Consider the following 22,419-nt stretch of genomic DNA (forward strand, 5'->3'; position numbering starts at 1 on the left):
CTATACAAACCAGGCTGTCCTGAAACTCACAGATATCCACCTGTCTCTGTCTCCTGAGTCCTAGAATTAAAAGCGTATATCATCCTGCTTTCCCAAATAAAAAGCATGTTGCATTTATGTATTTCCTGCTCTTCCGCTGCATTATGCACGACTAGCTTTCAGCATTTCTATTATTTTCTATTAAAAGAAACTAAGATTCCTTGAAGAAATGTTTTGTATTAGGCTTTGGATGGTAATATTGTTTGTTTGGGTTTTTTTTAAAATACATTTTATTTATGTATTTATTCACTTAGTTTCTCGAGACAGGATTTTTCTATAGCCTTGGCTGTCCTAGAACGCTATGTAGATTGGGCTGGCCTTGAACTCCATTTACTGCTTCCCAGGTGCTGATATTAAAGGTATGCGCCACCATGCCTGACCTTGGATTGTAATATTGTAACCCTTAGAATGAAATAACTCATAATACCATAATATTTTTATTAGATTTTATTTGTTTATTATGTACACGTATATGTACATGTATGGGTGTGTATATGCCAAAGCACAGGTGTGAAGGTCAGGATAACTGTGGGTTCTCTCAGCCATGAGAGTCCCAGGGACCCAACTCCAATTGGCAGGTTGGCAGCAGGAATCTTTCCCTGCTAAGGCATCTCCCTGGCCCAGGGCCATAGTAAGTAGGTGATCTTCTCTCCTCCTTCCTATAGCAGTTGCATGCAGTCTAGTCTCACCGCAACCTCTTGTGGATCAGATCAGAGGATGACCTTGACTCCTGACCCTCCTGTGTCTGCCTCCAAACTGCTGGGACTACAAACATGTATCACCACTCTTGTTTGGGCTGCTGGGGATCAAAGCCAGGGTCTTGCTCATGAAAAATAAGCACTGAGCTACAGCTCCCTTGTTTGTCTTTTTGAGACAGTTTCTTTAGCTCTGGCTGACCAAGAATATACTATGTAGCACAGGCTGGCCTTGAACTCTCAAGCAGTCTTGATTCAGTCTCTATAAGTGTGGAATTAAAGTTATGAGCCACCACACCAAGCTTAGTAGATAAATTAGTAAGTAGAGAAGGAAAAATTCTTCCTCTTCACCCCCATCCACACATAGTTACCCAGTTAGTATCTGTGGAAGAGACTTATTCTTACAGCCATACCTTCCTTTGAATCAGTTTTGTTTTGATTGTACCCAAAGAACAGATTCATTAAAAAAATATGTCTCTTGATAACTACGCTTCCTTTTTTCTGTGTGTTTTTTCTTAAGTTGAGGTCTTGGTCTGACCTCAAATTGGCAGTCCTGCCTTAGCCTCTCAAGTCCTGGTGTTTATACGCCTGTCCACCAAGTCTGACTACTGTGACTATGCTTGGCAAGAAGTCTTGGATGAGATCAATGATAAAGTTAGCCATTAATTCAGAGCATATTGTAAAACTCAGAGTTTCAAGAGTTTAGAAAATTTGGGTTCGCCGTCTGTGGTGGCATACCTTTTATAACTGAGGAGGCAGAGACGGTGGATCTGTGAATTCAAGGCCAGCCTGGGCTATAGAGTGAGTTCCAGGACAGGCTCCAAAGGTACAGAGAGACCCTGTCTTGAATCTCCCCCTCACTACCACCACCACCCCAAAAAAAGAAAACTTGGCTTCTGGGGATGCTGGTGTTATTAATGTAATATAGTATAACTACATTAACACTTCACATTGTCAGTCTCTCTCTTCAGTGTTAATAGCATTTTGTTTCTTCAAGATATGAAAAGCTCTCCAATGGCTGGAGAGATGGCTCAGAGGTTAAGAGCACTGCTTCCTCTTTCAGAGGTGCTGAGTTCAATTCCCAGCAACCACATGATGGCTCCCAACCATCTGTAATGAGATCTGGTGCCCTCTTCTGGCCTGCAGGAATATGTGCAGAAAGAACACTGTATACATAATAAATAAATAAACCTTTTTTTAAAAAAAAGATATGAAAAGCACAGCATGAGAAAAATATTATGTGTTGTATATTTCATTTAAAATGAAAGGCAGAATAATGCTCAATGAAATTTTTCCTATTATATCTTAAGGAAGAGAGAGAAAATCCTTCGAAACGGAGTAGAATTGAACGTGATATAGATAATAATTTGATAACATCAACACCAAGAGCTGGAGAAAAGCCTAACAAACAGTTGTCTCGAGTAAGACGGAAAAGTCCAGTCAATGGAGGTTTGTTGAAGTCTTGACTCTAACTTTCCTGTACCTGTAAGCCGAAGTCCCTCCTCACCTGCCGCCATGGCCTTTGCTTTGAGGCTAGGCATGGTGCGGGAGGATTGGGAGGTCAAGGCCAGGCTAGGCAACAAATCAACAAGCAACAACAGACATTTAGAGCCATTTTCCCTTGTTTTTATAATCTCTTTGTACTGAGTATTAATTTAAAGCATCAAGTGAAATTCAAAATTATTTTCCTAAATTTCTTTACTTTGAATTAAAATGAATACAGGCAGAATAACCAAATTTATATTATTTATTATATAATATTCATGGATTGGGGCTAGGAGGAATGTACCTCAGTAGTAGTATACTTGCATAGCTTCCTCAGTTTCCAACACCAAGAAAAGGTATATGCATCAACATTATGACAATTTAGTTGAAATTATGTACAAAAACTGGTTGTGGATCAAACTATATTCATTTAGCTGTCATTCACTAGAAATAGATGTCAGGAAAAGTTTTATGAAATAGCTAATGTCCCAAAATGTATACAGCAGGAATCTTGTGTCTAAGCATTAGAATTGTAACTTGTTGGGATGCTTACAAGGATTTTTTTCATTTTCTGTTGTTCTGTACTGATTTGAAACCTTTCAGTTTATTTAACTTTAGATGTAAATCAACTTTGAAAAACACTCAGTGAATATTAACATTTATAAAGTATATATAATAGATTAAAATCATTTGATTTATAAGAAGGAATTTGCCTCGGATTTCTTTAATAAGCACTTAAGAACATTAATGTTAGTCTACATTAAATACATTTTAATGTAAATACACTAAATTTTAATGTATAATGTAAATACATTAAAAATGATTTACAGCATAAACTCTGAAATGCGGTGTTTTCTAGGATGACTTTTTTTCCTCTCTTTCTTCCTTAGAAGCTGGTAGTTATGAAATGACAAATCAACATATAAAACAAAATGGGAAATTAGAAGATAATCCTTCCTCAGGTAGTCCTCCAAGGACTACATTGCTGGGGACCATATTTTCCCCTGTCTTCAACTTTTTTTCACCAGCAAATAAAAATGGTAAGTAAAAATCATTTTTTAGATAGGTAAGCTTTAAGTATAATTTAGATTTTAAAACTATAGTTTTTCTGGTTTAATCTAGATCTTTAAAAATCTTTTTGAGGTGGGAAATAGTGGCAGATCTCTGAATTTGAGGCCAGCCTAAGTCTGCACAGAGAAATCCCACCTTAAAGGAAGAAGCAGGTGCTGAAGAGATGGCTCAGAGGTGGTCCTGAGTTCAATTCCCAGCACCCACATGGTGGCTCACAACCATCTGCAATGAGATCTGGCACCATCTTCTGTATACATAATAAATAAATAAATCTTTAAAAAAAAAAAAAAACAAAAACAAAAACTTTTTTGGTTTTCTTGGTATATTTTGTCATAGAGGAGTTAGAGGTGAACATTAAAAAGACACACCTGACTGAGCTTGATAGCTGGAAGGGCATTGGTTTCTTTTGCCAGAACAAACAAACAAAAATGGAGAGTAACACTTGAATTTGGTAGCCCTGTACTATTGAATCAGAAGAATAAAATGGGTAGTTAGAGGTGGCACAAGTGTAGCAGTTTATGAAAAAAAAATTTTTTTAAAGATTTATTTATTACGGATACAGTATTCTGCCTGCAGGCCAGAAGAGGGCACCAGATCTCATTACAAGTGGTTGTGAGCCACCATGTGGGTGCTGGGAATTGAACTCAGGACCTCTGGAAGAGCAGTTGGTGCTCTTAACCTCTGAGCCATCTCTCCAGCCCATGAAAATTTTATTATGAAAGAAAAAGAAGTCACATAGTCTGAAGAAATGTTCTGTATCTTTGAGACCAAGCATATCTTTATGCCTGAGGATAAGAAAGGTCTATTAAGGGATTGAAGATAGAGGGATGAGAACTACTAGTGGCTGTTGGCTGATCTGGGTTCAGGAGAACAGATAAGGAATTGACCTGAGACACAGTGGAGACATTTTTTTCCTGAGGCTGAGGGGAAGAAGCTCTGCGTTACACTCTGCTACATGGCAGACTAGGAGCTGTGCCTTAGACTTGTGTAATTAAGAGGATGTGGGCAGTAGTCTATGGGAGATGGCAACAAAGAGCCACATTAAAACATTAATCTCAGAGTAGTAGTGCTTCTGCCGTGATTCTTTGTTTTGTCTGTTAGTGGAAGTCAGTTAACTGGCGGCAGCAGTGGAGGTAGATGCATGGTGGAGCTGGAAGAATGAAAACTTTGGGCATGGGTTTCAGGCAGAGACATACTTTTATGAGAGGGTTAACTTTAAAACAGTAAGGGAAGCCGGGGGCCGGCGGTGCACACCTTTAATCCAGCACTCGGGAGGCAGAGGCAGGTGGATCTCTGTGAGTTCCAGGCCAGCCTGGTCTACAAAGTGAGTTCTGGAAAGGCGCAAAGCTACACAGAGAAATCCTGTCCTGAAAAAAAAAAAAAACAAACCAGTAAAGGAAGAGCATCATACAAGGAGATTCAGAAACTGGAAGTTGATTTTATCATTTTTGTTTAAGATTATGCTTGAAGGATTCTAGAAAGAAACACTTGGTATAATTTCATAGTGGGAGAAGAATTAAGTACTATTCTTTGTTACTAAAAATAGAATTTTATCATGAAATTAATCTTAGGTCTTAAAGATTAATCTATGTCTTTTAAAAATTACTTAATCTTGGGTCTTTTAGTAAAAAGATTCTCGTGGTTAGGGGAACGTTTAGCCAGCTCTTGAATGACTTTTCTGTGGTTGAAGATTTAGTTGTGCTTCATGAATAGAATGTTCAGTGTATTTGAACTGTAAAGGTGGAGAGCTGTTTGGGGATAATGAATGCTTATCAAATGACTCACAGTACTTTAATGGAACGTTCTAAATCATGGTTGTTATTTGACTTATGAGGTGTTCTGAACTATTTGAGAACTTAAGGAAACCTTTGTTCATAAATATTTTTGTAGCCATGCCTGGTGGCACATGTCTGTAATCCCAAGCTGCTGGGGAAGCTGAGGCAGGAGGATTGAATGTTCAAGTGAAAGGAGACTAGGGGTGTAGTGCAGGGGCAGAGGGCTTGCCTAGTATGTGTGAACCCCTAGGTTCAATGCCTAGTACTAAAAAACAAAAACAACAGAAGCCTGTAATAATCTTATTCCCATTGTTTAGTGGGATTTTTATAGGTATTTCAAACAATTATATCCTCAGTTTTGTTTTATATGGTCGTCATCTAAATAAATTGTAGTGCTGATCATATTTAGCCTTTCTGATATTTGTGGTTTGAAGTAATCATAGTTTACTGATGGACAATTTCAGGAACGTCAGGCTCGGATTCCCCAGGACAGGCTGTGGAAGCCGAGGAGATAGTGAAGCAACTGGACATGGAACAGGTGGCTGAGATCACTACCAGCACTGCGTCAGCTAACGGAGCAGCTTACTCAAATCAAGCGATTCAAGTGAGGCCATCGGTAAATAATGCTTTAGAAGAAGCAGAAGAAACAGTTACTCGGGATATCCCACCTCTTACAGGTGAAGAAAGCACCCCTTTAACACACCTTATGAATAGTTCTAAAAGTACAATATTTTTTCTTAAATGGCCAGATTGAGTGCTTAAGTTTTTCTTTCTTGAAGTTAAAAAGGCTGAACAAATTTTGTCCCCAAATTCTATAATTGTACACGATAGCCTTAGACCCTTAAGACTGAAGTCCCTATATAGAAGGAGGCAGTCTTAAACCTTTACATTTGTTAGATTCATAAATGGAGGCCCCCTTACCCAGAAGAGATCTTTCCCTATTCCAAGCTTTGCAGTTTAATCTTAGGTCCTTACAAAGTTCTAACATAATTGTTACATTTCTGTGCTAGTTGCTATTAAAATGTGGAACACATGATATCTGAATTTATTACTTCTGACTACTGTAGTCCAGGTTCATAAAAAGTACAGGATGAGCTGGGCGGTGGTGGTGCACGCCTGTAATCCCAGCATTTAGGAGGCTGGGATTTTTATTTTTGTTTTTCCAAGGCAGGGTTTCTCTTTGTAGTTTTGGATCTCGCTCTGTAGACGAGGATGGCCTCAAACTCATAAGGATCTATCTGGCTCTGCCTCCTGAGCTCTGGGATTAAAGGGGTGCGCCACCACTGTCCAGCTGTTTTGACATTTCTTAATGATAAAACGATATTCAGGGTTTTTTGTTTTTTTTTTTCCCCTAGCTTTTTAAAATGTATAGTACACCGGGTACAGAGTGAATTCCAGGACAGCCAGGGCTGTCTCGAAAAACAAAAACAAAACAACAAAAAAAATGTATAGTACATTATTATATCTACAGTTCTGGTACAATAGCACATGAGAACTTCTTTTTGAAACTGATACTTCTCTCCTAACAGCCACATAGTGAGCTCACATGCTCTTCTTTGTATCTGACTCATTTTACTTAACACAATGCTCAAGTTGCACGTCTGCTCTGAATGTCTGTATTAGTGAACTACTTAAAGAGTATTCATGGGTCTTAGATTTTGTGTATATTTGGCTTGTTGTCCGCAGGTATTCATTGACTACCTGTATGTGCATGGTCTTAGTACTATCACATGTAAACTGTCCAATTAGAAATGGTTGTTCTGGTTTGCTTTTTATTGCTGTGATGAATGTCATGAACAAAAGTGGACCCAGGCGGTGGTGGTGAATGCCTTTAATCCCAGCACTCAGGAGGCAGATATCTGAGTTTGAGACCAGCCTGGTCTATAGAGTGAGTTTCAGAACAGCCAAAGCTTAGGAAGAAACAGGTTTATTTCATGTCATAGCTTATTGGGAACTCATGACAAGGCAGGAAGCAGAGGTCACAGAGGAACTTCGCTTGTTGCCTTGCTCCTTATGGCTCACTCAGCTTGTTTTTAATATAAACCTTCTCAGAGATGGCACTACCCACAGTGGGCTGGACATTCCTACACTAATTGTTAATCAAGAAAATGCCCACAAACTTGCCTGAAGAACAATCTGATGGAGGCATTTTCATAATTGAGGTTTCCCCTTCAAAAAGGACTCTAGCTTGATTGAGTTAACAAAAAACTAATTAGCATACTTTTTGCTGCTGAATATTATTTTCTAATAATAAATGGTAGGTTTCCTCTTAGCTGATAGACATCTTAACCCTGCTAACCATGTTGTAGTTTGCCATGTAACCAATAGCAGTAACTAATTTCATTTGCATATAGAGTTCAATCTGTTTTACTGAATTTGTTTTTAAGTGATCTTTATAAATTATATCTTTAATGTAAGATACACAGGACCTCAAGAAGCTCTTGTATAGAAATAGTAAAAGTGTGTGCTTTGTGGGACGTTTCAGATGAGTGAAAGTAATCTTTCCTTTTCCTCTTCCGAAATAGCACCAGTGACTCCAGAGAGTGCTTACTCATCAGCCCATGCAGAGGCCACCTATGAGGAAGACTGGGAAGTGTTTGACCCGTGAGTTGTTTTCTGGTTATCAAATATTCTTCTTGAACAATTTGCAGCTCATGATGAAACCGAAAAATTATTTTTGTCTAGTAGAAACCTTACCTTCATTGTTGAGTTTCAACTTTTTCCCAAGTGGGCAGTGTAACACGAATTGCTAAGGGGTCTTATTATAAATAGGGGGGGAAACCCAGAACCAGATATTGGGGTGAAAGCTGAAAGATCAGAGAAACGCAACAAAATCCTCTACAAAATCCTTAGCCTCAAGAGAGAGACTTCCTGTTTACTCACACCTTATATATACCTTTCTCTGCCCAGACATAACTTCCTGGGATTAAGATGTGTGGGCTTCCCAGTACTTGGATTAAAGGTGTGTGCCACCCCTGCCTGGCTCAGTTTCCAGTGTGGCCTTGTCTCCCAAGTGATAGGATTAAGGGTGTGTGCCACCATTGTCTGGCTTCTCTGTCTAATCCCGTGGCTGGCTCTGTCCTCCAATCCCCAGACAACTTTATTAGGGTACACAATATATTACCACATGGCAGTACATAGCAGGATACTCTCTCATGATGTTGGGCAGAGAACGCCATCTCCTAATCGTTCCTGTGTACTCACGAGGGCAGACAGCTGAAGCACTGCATTGTTTAACTTAGGCTTTATATTTTCTTAGTACTGTGTTTGGTAGTCTAGGTATATTAAATGCATTTTTTAACTTAGGTTATTTTTGTCTAAACATGGGGGATAATCCCATGGTATGAGCTTGACCTGTGGGTGTTAATACTTACTAGTAAGTTTTGGAGACACTACTCTGTACTTTTAGTTTACTATGTGAAATGTTGAATTAGTTACTGCTTCATTGATGTGACCAAATAAAGCTGACAAGAAGCAACTTAGGAGGGTCTTATATTGGCTTGTATCTTAAGGCTACAGTCCCTCATAGCAGGGTATGTGGCAGTGAGACCATGGTAGTTGTGGTGGATGAGCTGCTGATTACTTTGTGTCTGCTGTCAGAAAACAGAGGAGTGAATGTTCTGTGCACTAGCTTTCTCCACTGCCCATGAGACAGTGCTGCCCATGCATAAACCTCTGGAAAGAAACACCCTGAGACACACAGAAAGGTGTCTGTCTTCTTGGTGATCCTGTTAGATTGGTGCAAAAGTAATTTGCAATCTTTGTGTTATATACTGGAATACTTAAATAAATGAGGTTGTTCTACACATCATTTTAATGCACACTTCTTGCTTTATGTTTTTGACCTATTGTTTAATGTATACTTTGTTTTTGAGCTGAGGATCGAACCCAGGGCCTTGCGCTTACTAGGCAAATGCTCTACCACTGAGCTAAATCCCCCACCCCCTTTTTGTGTATTTTTAGGTAGGGTCTCACTATTTAGCTTTGGCTGGCCTAGAACTTGACATGTATGTAGACCAGTGTGGCCCCAAATTTACAAGTGTTGGCATCAAAGTTGTAAGCCACTGTGCCTGGCCCGTGATATTTATTTATACTATGGAAATGATACGAAACAAGCAAATTCAAGCCATTTTGTTTATTTGTTTGTTTGTTTTTGTTGTTGTTTGTTTAATTTCTTTGAGACAGATTTTTTTCCTGTATCCCCCACTGTCCTCACTCGGTAGACCAAGCTAGCCTTGAACTCATTGAGATCCATCTGCCTCTTCTTCCCAAGTGCTGGGATTAAAGGCATGTGCCAACACCACCTGGTTCAAGCCATTTTTTTATTTGAGTTCAAAATGTGTTGTAAAGCATGACACAACTCACAATATCAGTAGTGAATTTGGCTTAGGAATTGCTAATAAACATACAGTGCAGTCCTGAAGCCTGGATTTTTATAGAGCAATGGTTCTCAATCTTCCTAACACTGCTGCCTTTCAATACAGTTCCTCATGTTGTGGTGACCTCCAACCATAAAATTATTACATTTCTACTTCATAACTAGTTTTGCTACTGTTACGAATTGTAATGTGAATATCTGATATGCAACCCCTGTGAAAGGGTCATTTAACCCCAAAGGGGTTGCATCCCACAAGTTGAGAACTGCTGCACTATTGGAATAAACAGACTTATTTCAGGAGATAAGAGATAGAAAAAAAACAAAACAAAACTTACTTCTTGTAGGCCAAAACGTATTGATTGTTCTTACTGGGATTAATTAAGATTAACATTAATTAAGATACGTTTGAATCTAGTTACAACAGTTTAAAATTGAGTGACATAACAGTTCCTTTGCACCAGTCTAATAATCCAGTGGGTTAGACAGTCAAAACCAGTCATCACAAGGGTGCTTTTGTTTTATTTTGCACTGTAGGGATTGAACCCAAGGTTTGGCACATTCTGTGCAAGCACTGAATAGCTGAGCACATCCCTAGCTAATTAAAATTTAAATTTAGTAATGTTTGAGATATATGAAACAGAATGTTGAAATTTTCTTAAAATTTGATTTATAGCTATTATTTCATCAAACATGTTCCACCTCTGACAGAAGAACAACTAAATAGGAAACCCGCTCTTCCTTTGAAAACGAGAAGCACACCAGAGTTTTCCCTGGTCTTAGATCTGGTGAGTGTGTTATCTTTACAGGTACAAAGATAAGGGTTAAAATTCTCTTAAAGTAATAGTCCAAAGTGTTGGAAAGAATACAAGCGAGTAAACAATCATCATATTGACTGTAAATATATTTGAATATTTTTATTTCAGTGTAGCCTAAAGCTAAGTACTCTACAGTTCCTACATTAGACTAGTTTGATTGGAATCTGGTATATTTTGAAAATCAATTAGATTTTTACTTTTGCATTTAAATGAGTTTTTTTCCCTCCACATTCTTAAGATCCTGTGATTTGTTTGATGGTTGTTTCTTTTTTTTTGTTTTGTTTTGTTTTCTGAGGAGTTGGGAATTGATCCAGGGTCTTACATATGCAAGGCAGGTGCTATATACATTGTATTATATGCTTTGCCTAACTAAATTCTCTTTCTCTCTCTGGTACACAGAGGTACATGTGTAAATATTTTGCCTGCATGTGTATCTCTGTGCATCAGTAAATACCCGATGCCCCAGGAGGCCAGAAGGGATCCCCTGGAACTGGAGCTATTGATGGTTATAACCGAACCCAGCTCTTCTGCAAGACCAGCAAGGTTTCTTAATCATTGAGTATCTCTCCGGTGCCAATTTCTAAGTTGATCCTATTAGAATGATGCCTAGAATTTAGATTTCCTCTTATTTTTATAATTTTGTTTTCCTGAAGGACCAAATAGAATTTATCTTCAGTAAGTTAACTATAATAACACGTTCTTTTCTACTCCTTCCCCCTTAAGATGAGGTCTCTTGTAGCCTAGGCTGGCCTCAAACTCCACCTGTAGCTGATGATCTTGAACTTCTGAACCTGCTACTTCCTCCTCCCAAGTACTGGAATCTAAGGCCTGTGATGTGCCACTGTGCCTGGTGTGTTTGATGTCAGGGGTAAACCCAGGGCTCTTTGCATGCTGAAATTCACCAGCTGAGCTGAATCCCTATCCTATTTTTATTTTTCAATTTATTCAGTTAACAGGCAACCTTTTAAAATTACTTAATTACCAATAAAATAGATTATTTAATTAACAATCAACCCCCTTTTCTCAGTGTGATTTAAAAATTTCTAGTTTGCATACCTGGTATAGGATATGTGACTTTATATGCTTTGTAGCCTGAACTGCAGAAGAGGCTGAGACATAAGAGTAGCTTGTGAGGGTTTGGGGCCAGTCTGGGCAATATAGCAAGACTTTCATCAGAAAAAAACTGAATGGTTTTATTACCCTTTGGGTACCAGAAGAACTTTGAATTGAATATCTCATCTTTTGCCAACCCATTTCAGTGTATGTATGTATATATGTATGTATGTATATACATATATAAAATATTTACTGTTTGCTTACAGTTTTATGTTTTTATCAAAGCTTTTTCCAGTTCTTTTCCTTCGTTTTGTTGGGTTTTTTGGTTTTTTTAGAGACAGGGTTTCTCTGTATAGCACTGACTGTCCTGGAACTTGCTCTGTAGACTAGGCTGGCCTGCAATTCAGACATCCACTGCCTCTGCCTCCTGAGTACTGGGATTAAAGGCCTGTGCCACCACCACCTAGCACATTTTTTTAAATTACTACATAATAGTTATGTTTTCATACTTTATAATCATAAGCCTTTACGAGTCAGAGATATAAAAGAAATACCAGGATCCTAAAGTATTTTTAGAGGTTAAATTACAAAGAAAAAGAAAAAAAATGAAACTGATCATGGTGAGTTCAGGAGTTGATATGCAAGATGGAGGAAGAAATTTGCTACACTTGGGATTTAAGAGTTAGTGTAGTAATAATGAAAGTTTGGCCATATTTTGATTCTAACATGAAGGCTAAATATAGAGGGAAAGGTAAGTGGATGAGTATGAATAATTTATTGAAGTAGGTGAAGAATTAATATAATTATGTCTTAACATAGAAAATACATACCAAGAGGCTTTGGAAATGCTGATTTGTGCTCGCTCGCACTCTCTCCATATATATATGGAGAGATGTGATATACATGCACACATGTTTATACACATTTTTGTCATTGTTACAAGGTAACTATAACTTACGCTGACCTTGAACCCTTATTTCTCCTTAAGCCTTACAAGTACTAAAATTAAAGTAGTATGATGGGGGCTGGAGAGGTGGCTCAGCGGTTAAGAGCACTGACTACTCTTCCAGAGGTCCTTAGTTCAATTCCCAGCAACCACATGGTGGCTCACAACCATCTATAATGAGAGCTGGTGCCCTCTTCTGGCCTGCAAGACCACATGCAGGCAGAATGTTGTATATATAATAAATAAATAAACCCTTAAAGTTGTGTGCCTGACTTTCATTCTCTGTCTCTAGAAGTGTGATATTTTGAAGCAAGAGCTTGTTGTGTAGCACAGGTTAGCCTAACATTTGCTTTATAGACAAGGTTGGCCTCAAACCTTGAATTTATTGCAGTCCTCTTACCTCAGCCTTCCAAGTGCTTGAAAGTACATGTCACCACACCTGACTTATTTTGTTTAAAAAGGTTATCAGGGAGCCAAGTGTCTTGGCACTTATCCCAGCAATTGGAAGACTAATTCCAGCAGAATTGTGAGTTTAAAGCTAACCATGTAGTGAGAAAAAAAAAATAAGGTGGGGAATATAGCCCAGTGGTAGTTGGGAGATTGCTTAGCATGTGCAAGGCCCGGATTTGACCCCTATCACTGCTCCCGTGCTCCAAATATATATCACACACATATCCACATACACATTTGTTCCACTTAGAGACTTAAAAAAAAAAAACTAGCAGGTATTATAAGATATGAATATTCATGCTTAATTTTAGCTGATTCATTTTGTTTGTTTGGTTTTTGTGACAGGGTTTCTTTGTGTAGCCCTAACAGTTCTGGAACTCGATCTATAGACCAAGCTGGGCTCAAGCTCACAGAGATGCACCAACACTGCCTGGCAATTTTAGTTGATCTTTCACTAAGCTCATTGAAAAGTTTGAGAGTAGTTACTGGCAGTCCATTTTATTTTTGAGATAGCCTAAGCTATCCTTGGACTCATTTTATAGCCAAGGATTGCCTTGAATTTCTGATTTTCTACTTCCGAGTGTTGATAATAGATAGGCATATGTCACCTTATCTGATATGTGGTGCTGGGGATCACATAGAGGCTTTGTGCATGGTAGGAAACACTCTTCCAACTCAACTGTGTTCCTGGTCCCCTTTTTGGTTTTTAAAGACAGGGTTTCTCTGTGTAGTTTTGGTGCCTGTCCTGGATCTCTCTCTCTGTAGACTAGGCTCGCCTCGAACTCACAGAGATTAAAGGCGTGCACCGTCAATACCCGTCAATTCCTGGTCCTTTTTAACATTCAGGTTTTAAGAAATGGATTGACCACAGAGAAACCCTGTTTAGAAAAACAAAACAAAAAAAAAACAAAAAAAAAGAAAGAAATGGATTGACTTGATTTTTTTATTGTTGTTTTTTTTTTTTTTTTTAGTAGCTTTTATTTTTCTTATTTTCAGTAAGAAATCAGGATTTGATATTCAAGATGATAAGTTTTTGTTGGCTGTTTAGTCAAGGTAGATGAATATACTTAGGTACTATACGATCTAATCCTAAATTAAGATTTCTTTTATGAAAAGTTTGAACATGAGTTATATGAGAAAACAAATAATTAGATTCTAAACTTGGATGAGCTAATTTCAAAGACATGTAGTTAGTATAAGCAGAAGGTGGTGGCACATGGTTCTGTAATGTCAGCACTCAAGAGGCTATACAAGAGGACTGGATCATGAATTTGAAGACAGCCTAGACTATAGAGTGAGGCTTTCTTTAAGAAATGAAATGGTAATTTTTTAAAGAAGTTAGATTACAAAAGGAATAACAAATGTTGTATAACAAAAAGTTGAATTGCAGAACTCTGAGCAGTGGTTTTGAAACTTTAGTATGCTGCAGAGGTACCTGAGATGTGTGAGTCATCAGGAATAGCGCTATAGTTCCCTAGGATGTTGCTGCTGTTTGTGCTCTAGAGTTACACCAAAGAATGCTGACTCTAGAAATGCGAATGGGTCACATGCAGCATACAGACTCCACATTAGACTGTCCTTTGACGCTTCTTTCAATGTCGTCTTCTCCTCTGTTTGTTTTCAGGATGAAACATTAGTGCACTGTAGTCTGAATGAGCTAGAAGATGCAGCACTTACTTTTCCAGTCCTTTTCCAAGATGTCATTTATCAGGTAATTAAGACATTTGAAAACTAATTTTTAAACTATTAGGTAACATTCTGAGCCTAGAAAAAAATTTGTGATGTTCAGTATGTCTTTCTGTAGATTTATTAATAATTTTTAATCAGTATTTTAATGTTGTATTAACACAAAGAAGCATCATGTTAGAGAGTCACATGAACAACGTGAACTTGTAACCAAGAAATACTAACTTTGCTGACTGTGATCTCTACTGGTTTCACACTCTTTGCCAGCAGGTGGAGGCAAGGGACACTGACACAGATCTCCAGGGAGAACTCGCCAGGTTAATGCCTGGCAGTTTGTCTTTATTCCCCCTAAATCCAGTTAATACAGAGAAAGTTCATTCCTTGTTGGTCGCTTTTACTTACTACAGTAATGTTATCTGTAAAATTACAGTTTAATATATCTAATTTATATTAATCACAGAATTCAAGAATTTCCCCCATAAATCTAATTAATTCAAAGAAAGTTCATTCCTTGTTGGTCATTTTTATTTACTACAGTAATGTTATCTATAAAATTACAGTTCAGTGTACCTAGTTTATATTAATCACAGAATTCAAGAACTCCTGTAGTTATTGCTTTATATAAAGAACTTAGGTCCAAGCATTTCTCTCATCTTTGTTGATGGACAGGTTACAGTGCAAAATTATAAATATTGTTAGATTTTACTGTGGATTATCTGTTGGCCATATTTTTATTAAAATTTCCTATGACAGGATTAGCTTAATTAGTAAATGAATATACTTTGAATGAAAACTGCAAAGTCCTTTTGTGTGTTCCCATTTGTATTAGCATGACCTTTATATACACCAGCTGCTGAATGATTGGAAAAGGTCAAAAAGTTTCTTGTCAAGAGGAAGCCAAGCCATCTCAGGGGCTTATGAAGTTGTAGCATTTGCTGTGTGTAATGACCAGGTCCTTGGTTTGTGTGTGCTCTTGGTGGATAGGTACAGAGTGCTTAAGGTCTTTTGGTAGATTTCAGTTGTTATCTCGCAGGAATCATAAGATTTCAGAGTTTAGAAGTTTTGGGCTACTTTGCCAAACACTTCGTGAGGATTTATTTTACTAATGATTTTCAGTCCATTTAGTATCTGAATAGTATATTCGTCTCCTTTTAAAGTGATCTGATATTAGTCCTGATACAGTGTTAGAGGGAGAGGGAAACGCATAAAATAATGGATTTAAAAGAATTTTTCTATTTTGAATTATTTCTTGGTATAAGGTTTTTGTTTTGTTTTGTTTTGGGGTGTGTGTGTGTGTGTGTGTGTGTGTGTGTGTGTGTGTCTTTTTTCTTTTCCTCATGTTTAGTCCACTTAAGGGACGGGAGTCTTAAAGGCCAACATAAGTAACGTGGCAATACTTAGTGTTCTGTTTCAGTTCAGTAGCCTTGTGTTCTTTGTGGTTTGGTTTTAGTTATTTATTTTGAATGACTTTGACAACTGGTTTTAGGCCTTTGGATTTCAAAAGTAAAACTTACTTGAGAATTCTTAAGTTTCCTGATTTGAAATTTATCTCTTATGAATGGCTTCTGGGGTGTGTGTGTGTGTGTGTGTGTGTGTGTAGTTTTTTTGTTTCTGTGTTTTGAGTAGTAAAATAAATGGGAAGTCAATTCATTTGGCTCCTGTCTGTATGGGTATATATTGAAAATTTTCTTACTGCTTCCACCATTTCTACCTTTTCTTCTTTTTAGGAGTTACTGTTTCCTGTAGATCTGGGTAAATTGATTGTGTTTGAATAAAAGGCTTTTATAACAGCACATATTAAGTGATGCTTAGAAAGCTATACAATATATTATACCTACCTTTATAGAATTCTAAAAACTTTTTTCACATATATTTTGAGTTACACTTTCTGAAACTGAATAAAAAGTGACCCTGTCATCTAAATAGCATTGAGCAGGAAGTTTGAGTTTCAAAAGCTATAGAAATGATTGCATTTTTAGTATTATGATTTATTTTATGAAGGACATATATAATTCCCCTCTAGTAAATTTTTTGAGATATCCGTAGTTAATATTGGGTACATTCCCTTGAATTTCTGGTTTTAACGTAGCTTTTTAAAAATGGAGAAGTCTTTGGCTTAGGGCTCCCCCCCAGTTTTTTTCAGACCAGCAAGCTCCCTTTAAACAGGGAATGATGTCTTTTAAACTTTCAGTGGTGTTGTCTCCATCTACTGGCAAAGAAGAATATACACAAGGGTCTGGGATGAGCTAAGAGATTTTGGAGAAACCACATTATTAGGTAAGATGTAACTTACATATCTAACCACTGTAATGTAACATGGCCCACTTAAAGGTGGAAACCCATAAAATACTGTATATATTCTTCTTTTAAAATAACTTATTGAGGTGAAATTTACATAGCACATCCATGACACTTACCTATGTGTTCTTAAATATATCTGTTCCATAGCACCCCCCTCTTTTGTGTGTACACGTGTGTGTGGGTGTGGGTGTGTGTGTAAAAATCAGCTTCTTGCTCTGAATAAAAGTGAGATAGTTTTTTTTTTTTAATTTATTTTTGGTTTGTGTTCAGTTTGTTAGTTCATCTATATCTAATTTCAATTCTATTTTTCATTTCAAAACAGTTTCAGATTTAAATTCAAGTATAAATATCATTAAAAATATCAAAGCCGGGAGGTGGTGGCGCACTCCTTTAATCCCAGCACTTGGGAGGCAGAGGCAGGCGGATCTCTGTGAGTTCAAGGCCAGCCTGGTCTACAAAGCAAGTTCCAGGACAGCCAGGGCTACACAAAGAAACCCTGTCTTGAAGAACAAAACTAAAAACAAACAAATTATCTAAATCAGGGGTTTTAGATTTTATAGCTCTTGCTGCAACAAACCATTCATGAGAAAGAGTTGGGCAGAAGTGGTGGCATGTACCTATAATACAGCACTTTGTAATCCCAGGACAGGGGAGGCTCTGGAAGGAGGAAGATCATTGGTTTGAGACCAGCCTGGGCTATATATAGTACAAATTCCTGGCCAGAGTGGGCTACATAGTGAGATCCTGTCTCAAAAAAATAGACAAAAAATATGGTTGTCTTGCAGTAAAACTTAATACTTTAAAAAGTAAGTGGTAGGTTGTATTTGGCTAACAGGTGTTAATTTGCTGACATAATTTTGGGAGGATATACTATAAATTTATACACTTAAAGTCTTAGTAGAAGTAAATAAATGTTCATCAGAGTTCTTGCTTTTATATAGAGAATTTAGATTCATAGTGACCTGGTAATAGGCTTTTTTAAGGTTGAGGGAAGTTTCAGGTAGCAACTATCCTTACAATTAGATTGCCATACTTCATGACATATTCTTCTTATTTTGGTAAATGGGAATAAATTCAGATAATACCAGCCTTAGAATTTTCAGGCAGATAAATCATTCAAGTCTAAATTTAGTATTCCATTTCTTAGAGGGGAAAACAAAAGCTCCATCTCAAATTAAAGCTGACATGTTCCTCCTGATGCTAGATGAAATGGACAGACTGGGTTGTATATATGGAAATATGAAAAGAGCTGACTTAACAGTGAGATATTAGACTCACAAGAGGTACAGAGTATTTGAATTGCTGCACCTTTTAAAACACATTTTTCCTAGAAATTGTCGCATAATGATTAAGAAAGGATTTATTCATAAAATGGTACAGATGCATTTCATTTGAAAAAAGAGGTGCATGACACTCCCAATGCACGTTTAAACTTATAGTTAGTTTAATATTGACACATTGTCAGGAAATCCATCTCATGGTGTTACTCAGTTAAGAGGTCTCCACTGTATTTAGTTTCTGTTCCTGCAGATCCACCAATTCAAGACTCTAGGTCATCTCACCCCCTCTTCCATCCAGAAGATGACTGCTATCCACAAGCAGAACTGAATCAAAAGACATTTTTCACTTAGCTCTTGAGCTGAAACACCTCCTCAATGACCTTCCTCTGTCTCCATCAAGAACTGGAGCTCAGTTTTTTGAAGATGTAATAGAGCTACTCAGCCCAAATGTGGCTGATTGAAGACAAAGAAGATACCTCATATGTCTCACCACAGTGCCCCAAACGCAACTGTGTTGTCCATCTCCTCATTCTGTACAGTAAGGCAGGGGCATCTGATTTTTTGACTGTATTCACCATTAAGACTTTAGCCAGTCAGTGGCTTTCTGAGGATCAGTAAAATCAACAAACTTTGGGTCAGCTGTCCAGAAATCAGACTATGGTAAGCACTCAAGGAGCTAGGATGCTGTAGGGAGCTACTTGTAAAGGATGCTTTCTTTTATTGGTAGAGGTTGTTTTTATGGAGAAAGTTGTGGGAAAGAGGCCAGTAGAGAGCCTGGATAGCAAAGCTCAGCCTCTTCCTACTTTGTTTTCTTGAAAATCATATAGCTCAGGGTATTTTTTCATACCACAAAAAGAGAATTAGAAGTGTCATGGCTTGCTTCTAGCTCTTCCTAGAAAAAACAGCTTTATTTTGCTTCATGAAGAAGAAAAATATTTAAGAATTCTGTTGTAAGAATAGCTGACTATGTTTTTTCTTTTGCAAATTCTGACTGTATTATTAAAGAGGCATTTTGTTGCTTAGTTTTATAAACTTATTTTGTTGTATATGAATATGTATGTTTGTACGTAATTATGCCTGTGTATAGTATTTGAGGTTATGAATATTTAGTACTGATGTCACTTTTAGCTAGGAGAGAGCAGTATTTGGATAGTAACTTACTTGTAGAATGTGTTAAAACAGCACTTCAGAATAATTTTAAAGTAACTTTCCCATCCTTCTTAGTAAGTAATCATGGGCATTGTGTTTTCATTGTAATTATTATTAATTTTTAGATTCAAAGATGATATAAGTTAAACTTACACTTTTCTCCGTATCAAAAATTAGAAAATATATTTTATGGGGAATTCTTAAAAGTATCTCAAATAGGAATAATTCATTTAAAAAAGCAGATTATATGGCCAGACAGGTGATGCATGCCTGTCATCACAGCTCAGAAGGCTGAAGCAGAGAGAGAGTGAGCTTGAGGCTTGCTTGGGCTATGTAATACTGGGAAGAATAGATGGACTCTACACCAGAAAGTTCTTACATAACAGCTGAAAATATTTTAAACATAGAAGAGATGAGAGTTGATTATAGCATGCACTAAACTGGAGGGTTCATTACCTGTAGACTGATTGTTGAGAGTGACTTTTTTTAACTTTATTTTTGAGATAAGGTCTCACTGTGTAGCCCAGGCTGGCCTAGAACTCACAATCCTTCAACTTCCTGATTGCTTGCTAGAATGATTTATTATTGCTGTTGTTATTGTTATTATTATTGTTACAACTACTACTGCTGGAGACAAAGTCTTACTATGAGGCCCTGACTGGCCTGGAACTCACTTTGTTGACCTGGTGGCCTTAATAGCACAGAGATCTGCCTGCCTCTGCCTCCTGAATGCTGGGATCAAAGACGTGGGCTACCATTCTGGTTGGTGTATGCTAGAGTGATTTTTAAAGGCAACATTTTGTTACTTAAATGGCTACTTTTTTGCTCTCAAAGTAATTGCAGTTTCTCTTTATATGTCATTAAAAGTTTTATGTATGTACTTATGTACCTAAATTTATGTACAAATAAATGGCCATTTTTCCCATCATAAATATGCTTCATTGACAACTTAATAAATAATGTACTTGAATACATTAAATTTCAGTTTATCCTATTTGGACTCTAAACCCTTTTTCAGATTGAATTATCTTTAATAGCTAGGGGAAATTCTGGTTCTGATGTTTTAGTCCTTCTCTGTTCATCCTCAAGTTGACTCCCCTACAGATACCATTTCTACCTACCTCTTATTGCAGCTAGGTGAAACAAATGATAATTAAATTAACCTAATAGGTTATGAAATTGAGGTCTCCATGGCTCCTACCTGAGCAGCCTTTCTATCTTTGGAGAAGATTTGACCGTTGTTCTGTGTTTTGGTACTAATCCTAAGAAAATGTTAGTGGGGGGAGTCAGTAATATTTTTCTTCTAAGAGACTAGGTGGTAGCTGTAAGGCTTTCTCTTTAGAATAGTGGTTGCTCAGTTCTATCCTGTAAGATAATACTGGTGACTGGTTACTTCTAAATAAAGAGGTAGGTAATAGTTAACAGTTCTTGTCACATTAAATGCAGTGATCATGATACCAAATGCTTTACCTGTATTGTTTAACCTTTATAACATTGGAAATTGGCAGGGCCTCTTTGTATGCCAGTGTATCTATTAATTGGAAGACTTCCTCCTCCCCTCCCCAATAATTTAGCATTTAATTCTTCAAAAACTCCAGGATCATGTTTTCTGATTTCAGCTCCCCAAGTGCTAAGATCACATATACTGACATGACATGCACCACTGCACTTGCCTCCACTTATTAAATAAGTAGCACTCACAAATTACCTTTTTGTTTAGAGAAAACTTAGGGTACTTTCTCTCTCTGATGTATATTTGTGTGTTTGTGGTTTTTTAAATACAATTCCATTAGGTGGCTCAGACTGGTATTAACATTGGCGAAATCTGCTTCAGCTTCTGGAGTAGTGGGGCCAAAGGCATATATCTCTAATGAGTTCTACTGACTATATGTTTCTTTTGGTGCTAGCCAAGGAACCCAGGGCCCTGTCTAAGCCAAGCACACATGTAATCCTTGAACCTATAAACTTAATATTTTTTTAAAATAATAGTCATAGTATATCAATAAGTTCAAAGGCTGCCTTAAAAAAAACGTATTGAGTTTTGTATGTTTGTTTGTTTGTTTGTTTTTTAAAACAGGGTTTTTCTGAGTAAACCTGACTGTCCTGAAACTCACTCTGTAGACCAGGCTGGCCTCAAACTCAGAGAGATCCGCCTGCTTTTGCCTCCCAAGTGCTGGGATTAATGGTGTGTGTCACCATTGTCCAGCAAAAAGAAAAAGAAAAAAAAAAAGTTTTTAATGTTAATCTGAGCTTGTATGTAAGTCATGGAAAATATTTTTCCTAGAAAAGTTGGCTAGTAATTTTCTCTTACTCTCTGACAAGTTGAAATTGCTGTAGGCAGGATTTTGCTTTGTTTCTTGGTTTGATTGTTAAAATAACAGGTGAAGTTTTGATAAACTAATAGAAATAAGTTAAATTTGAATTTAACCAGACTTAACTGTTCAGTGTTTATAATCAATTTATAAGTAGTTTTCTATGTAATTGACTTTGTTTTGTTTTTTGAGACAGGGTTTCTCTGTGCAGCTTTGTGCCTGTCCTGGAACTCACTCTAGCCCAGGCTGGCCTCGAACTCACAGAGATCCACCTGGCTCTGCCTCCCAAGTGCTGGCATTAAATGCGTGCACCACCACCGCCTGGCTATGTAATTGATTTGTAATAAGTGTGGTCTATTGTGTTTTGTTAGTACCATAAACATACAGTTAAGAGTTTTCATTGACATGCTATCAAAGAGGATGCAGAAAATAAGCTATTATTCATTGTCAGGTAGTATTATTGTATTGTTTTGTATTGTATTGTATTGTAGTGTACTGGTTTCTTACTATTTTTCTCTCTATATTTTTCTATATAAATTTAAATTTTAGTAAAACTAGTTCTTAATAGAGTCTAAGAATCTTGTTGTTGTTGTTGTTGTTTCTTTCTTTCCTTTTTCTTTTTTCTTTTTCTGAAACAGGGTCTCACTATGTAGCTCTTGGAATTCATTATGTAGACCAGGCTAGACTCCCAGGGACCCTGGGATTAAAAGCGTGTGCCACTCTGCCTGGTTTGTTTCTTGGGTTTTTTGTTGTTGTTGTCTCGTCCCCCTGAGACAGGATTTCTTTGTGTCGCCTTGGCTGTCCTTCTGGAACTAGCTCTGTAGACCAGGCTATCCTTGAACTCAAAGAGATCTGTCTCTGCCTCCCCAGTGCTGGGATTAAAGGTGTGCACCACCACCACCCAACAGATTATAATATTTTTAATTTTTAAAAATTTTGCAAAATGTACTTACTCAAATATCCCTTCTTTTGAGTGGTTGT

General features: G+C 37.3%; 1 protein-coding gene across 1 annotated transcript in view; it reads left to right on the forward strand.

The window, feature by feature from the left end:
- Positions 1-22,419, forward strand: part of Ctdspl2 (CTD small phosphatase like 2) — a 48,235-nt gene that overhangs the window by 14,874 nt on the left and 10,942 nt on the right. Inside the window, exons 3-8 of the mRNA XM_036183882.1 lie at positions 2,045-2,183; positions 3,110-3,259; positions 5,530-5,742; positions 7,591-7,669; positions 10,117-10,228; positions 14,335-14,421. Of these exons, the coding sequence (XP_036039775.1) occupies positions 2,045-2,183; positions 3,110-3,259; positions 5,530-5,742; positions 7,591-7,669; positions 10,117-10,228; positions 14,335-14,421 (780 nt within the window). The remainder of the gene's footprint in view (positions 1-2,044; positions 2,184-3,109; positions 3,260-5,529; positions 5,743-7,590; positions 7,670-10,116; positions 10,229-14,334; positions 14,422-22,419) is intronic.

Source organism: Onychomys torridus, chromosome 4 (assembly GCF_903995425.1).
Source record: "Onychomys torridus chromosome 4, mOncTor1.1, whole genome shotgun sequence".
Classification (NCBI taxonomy): Eukaryota; Metazoa; Chordata; class Mammalia; order Rodentia; family Cricetidae; genus Onychomys; species Onychomys torridus.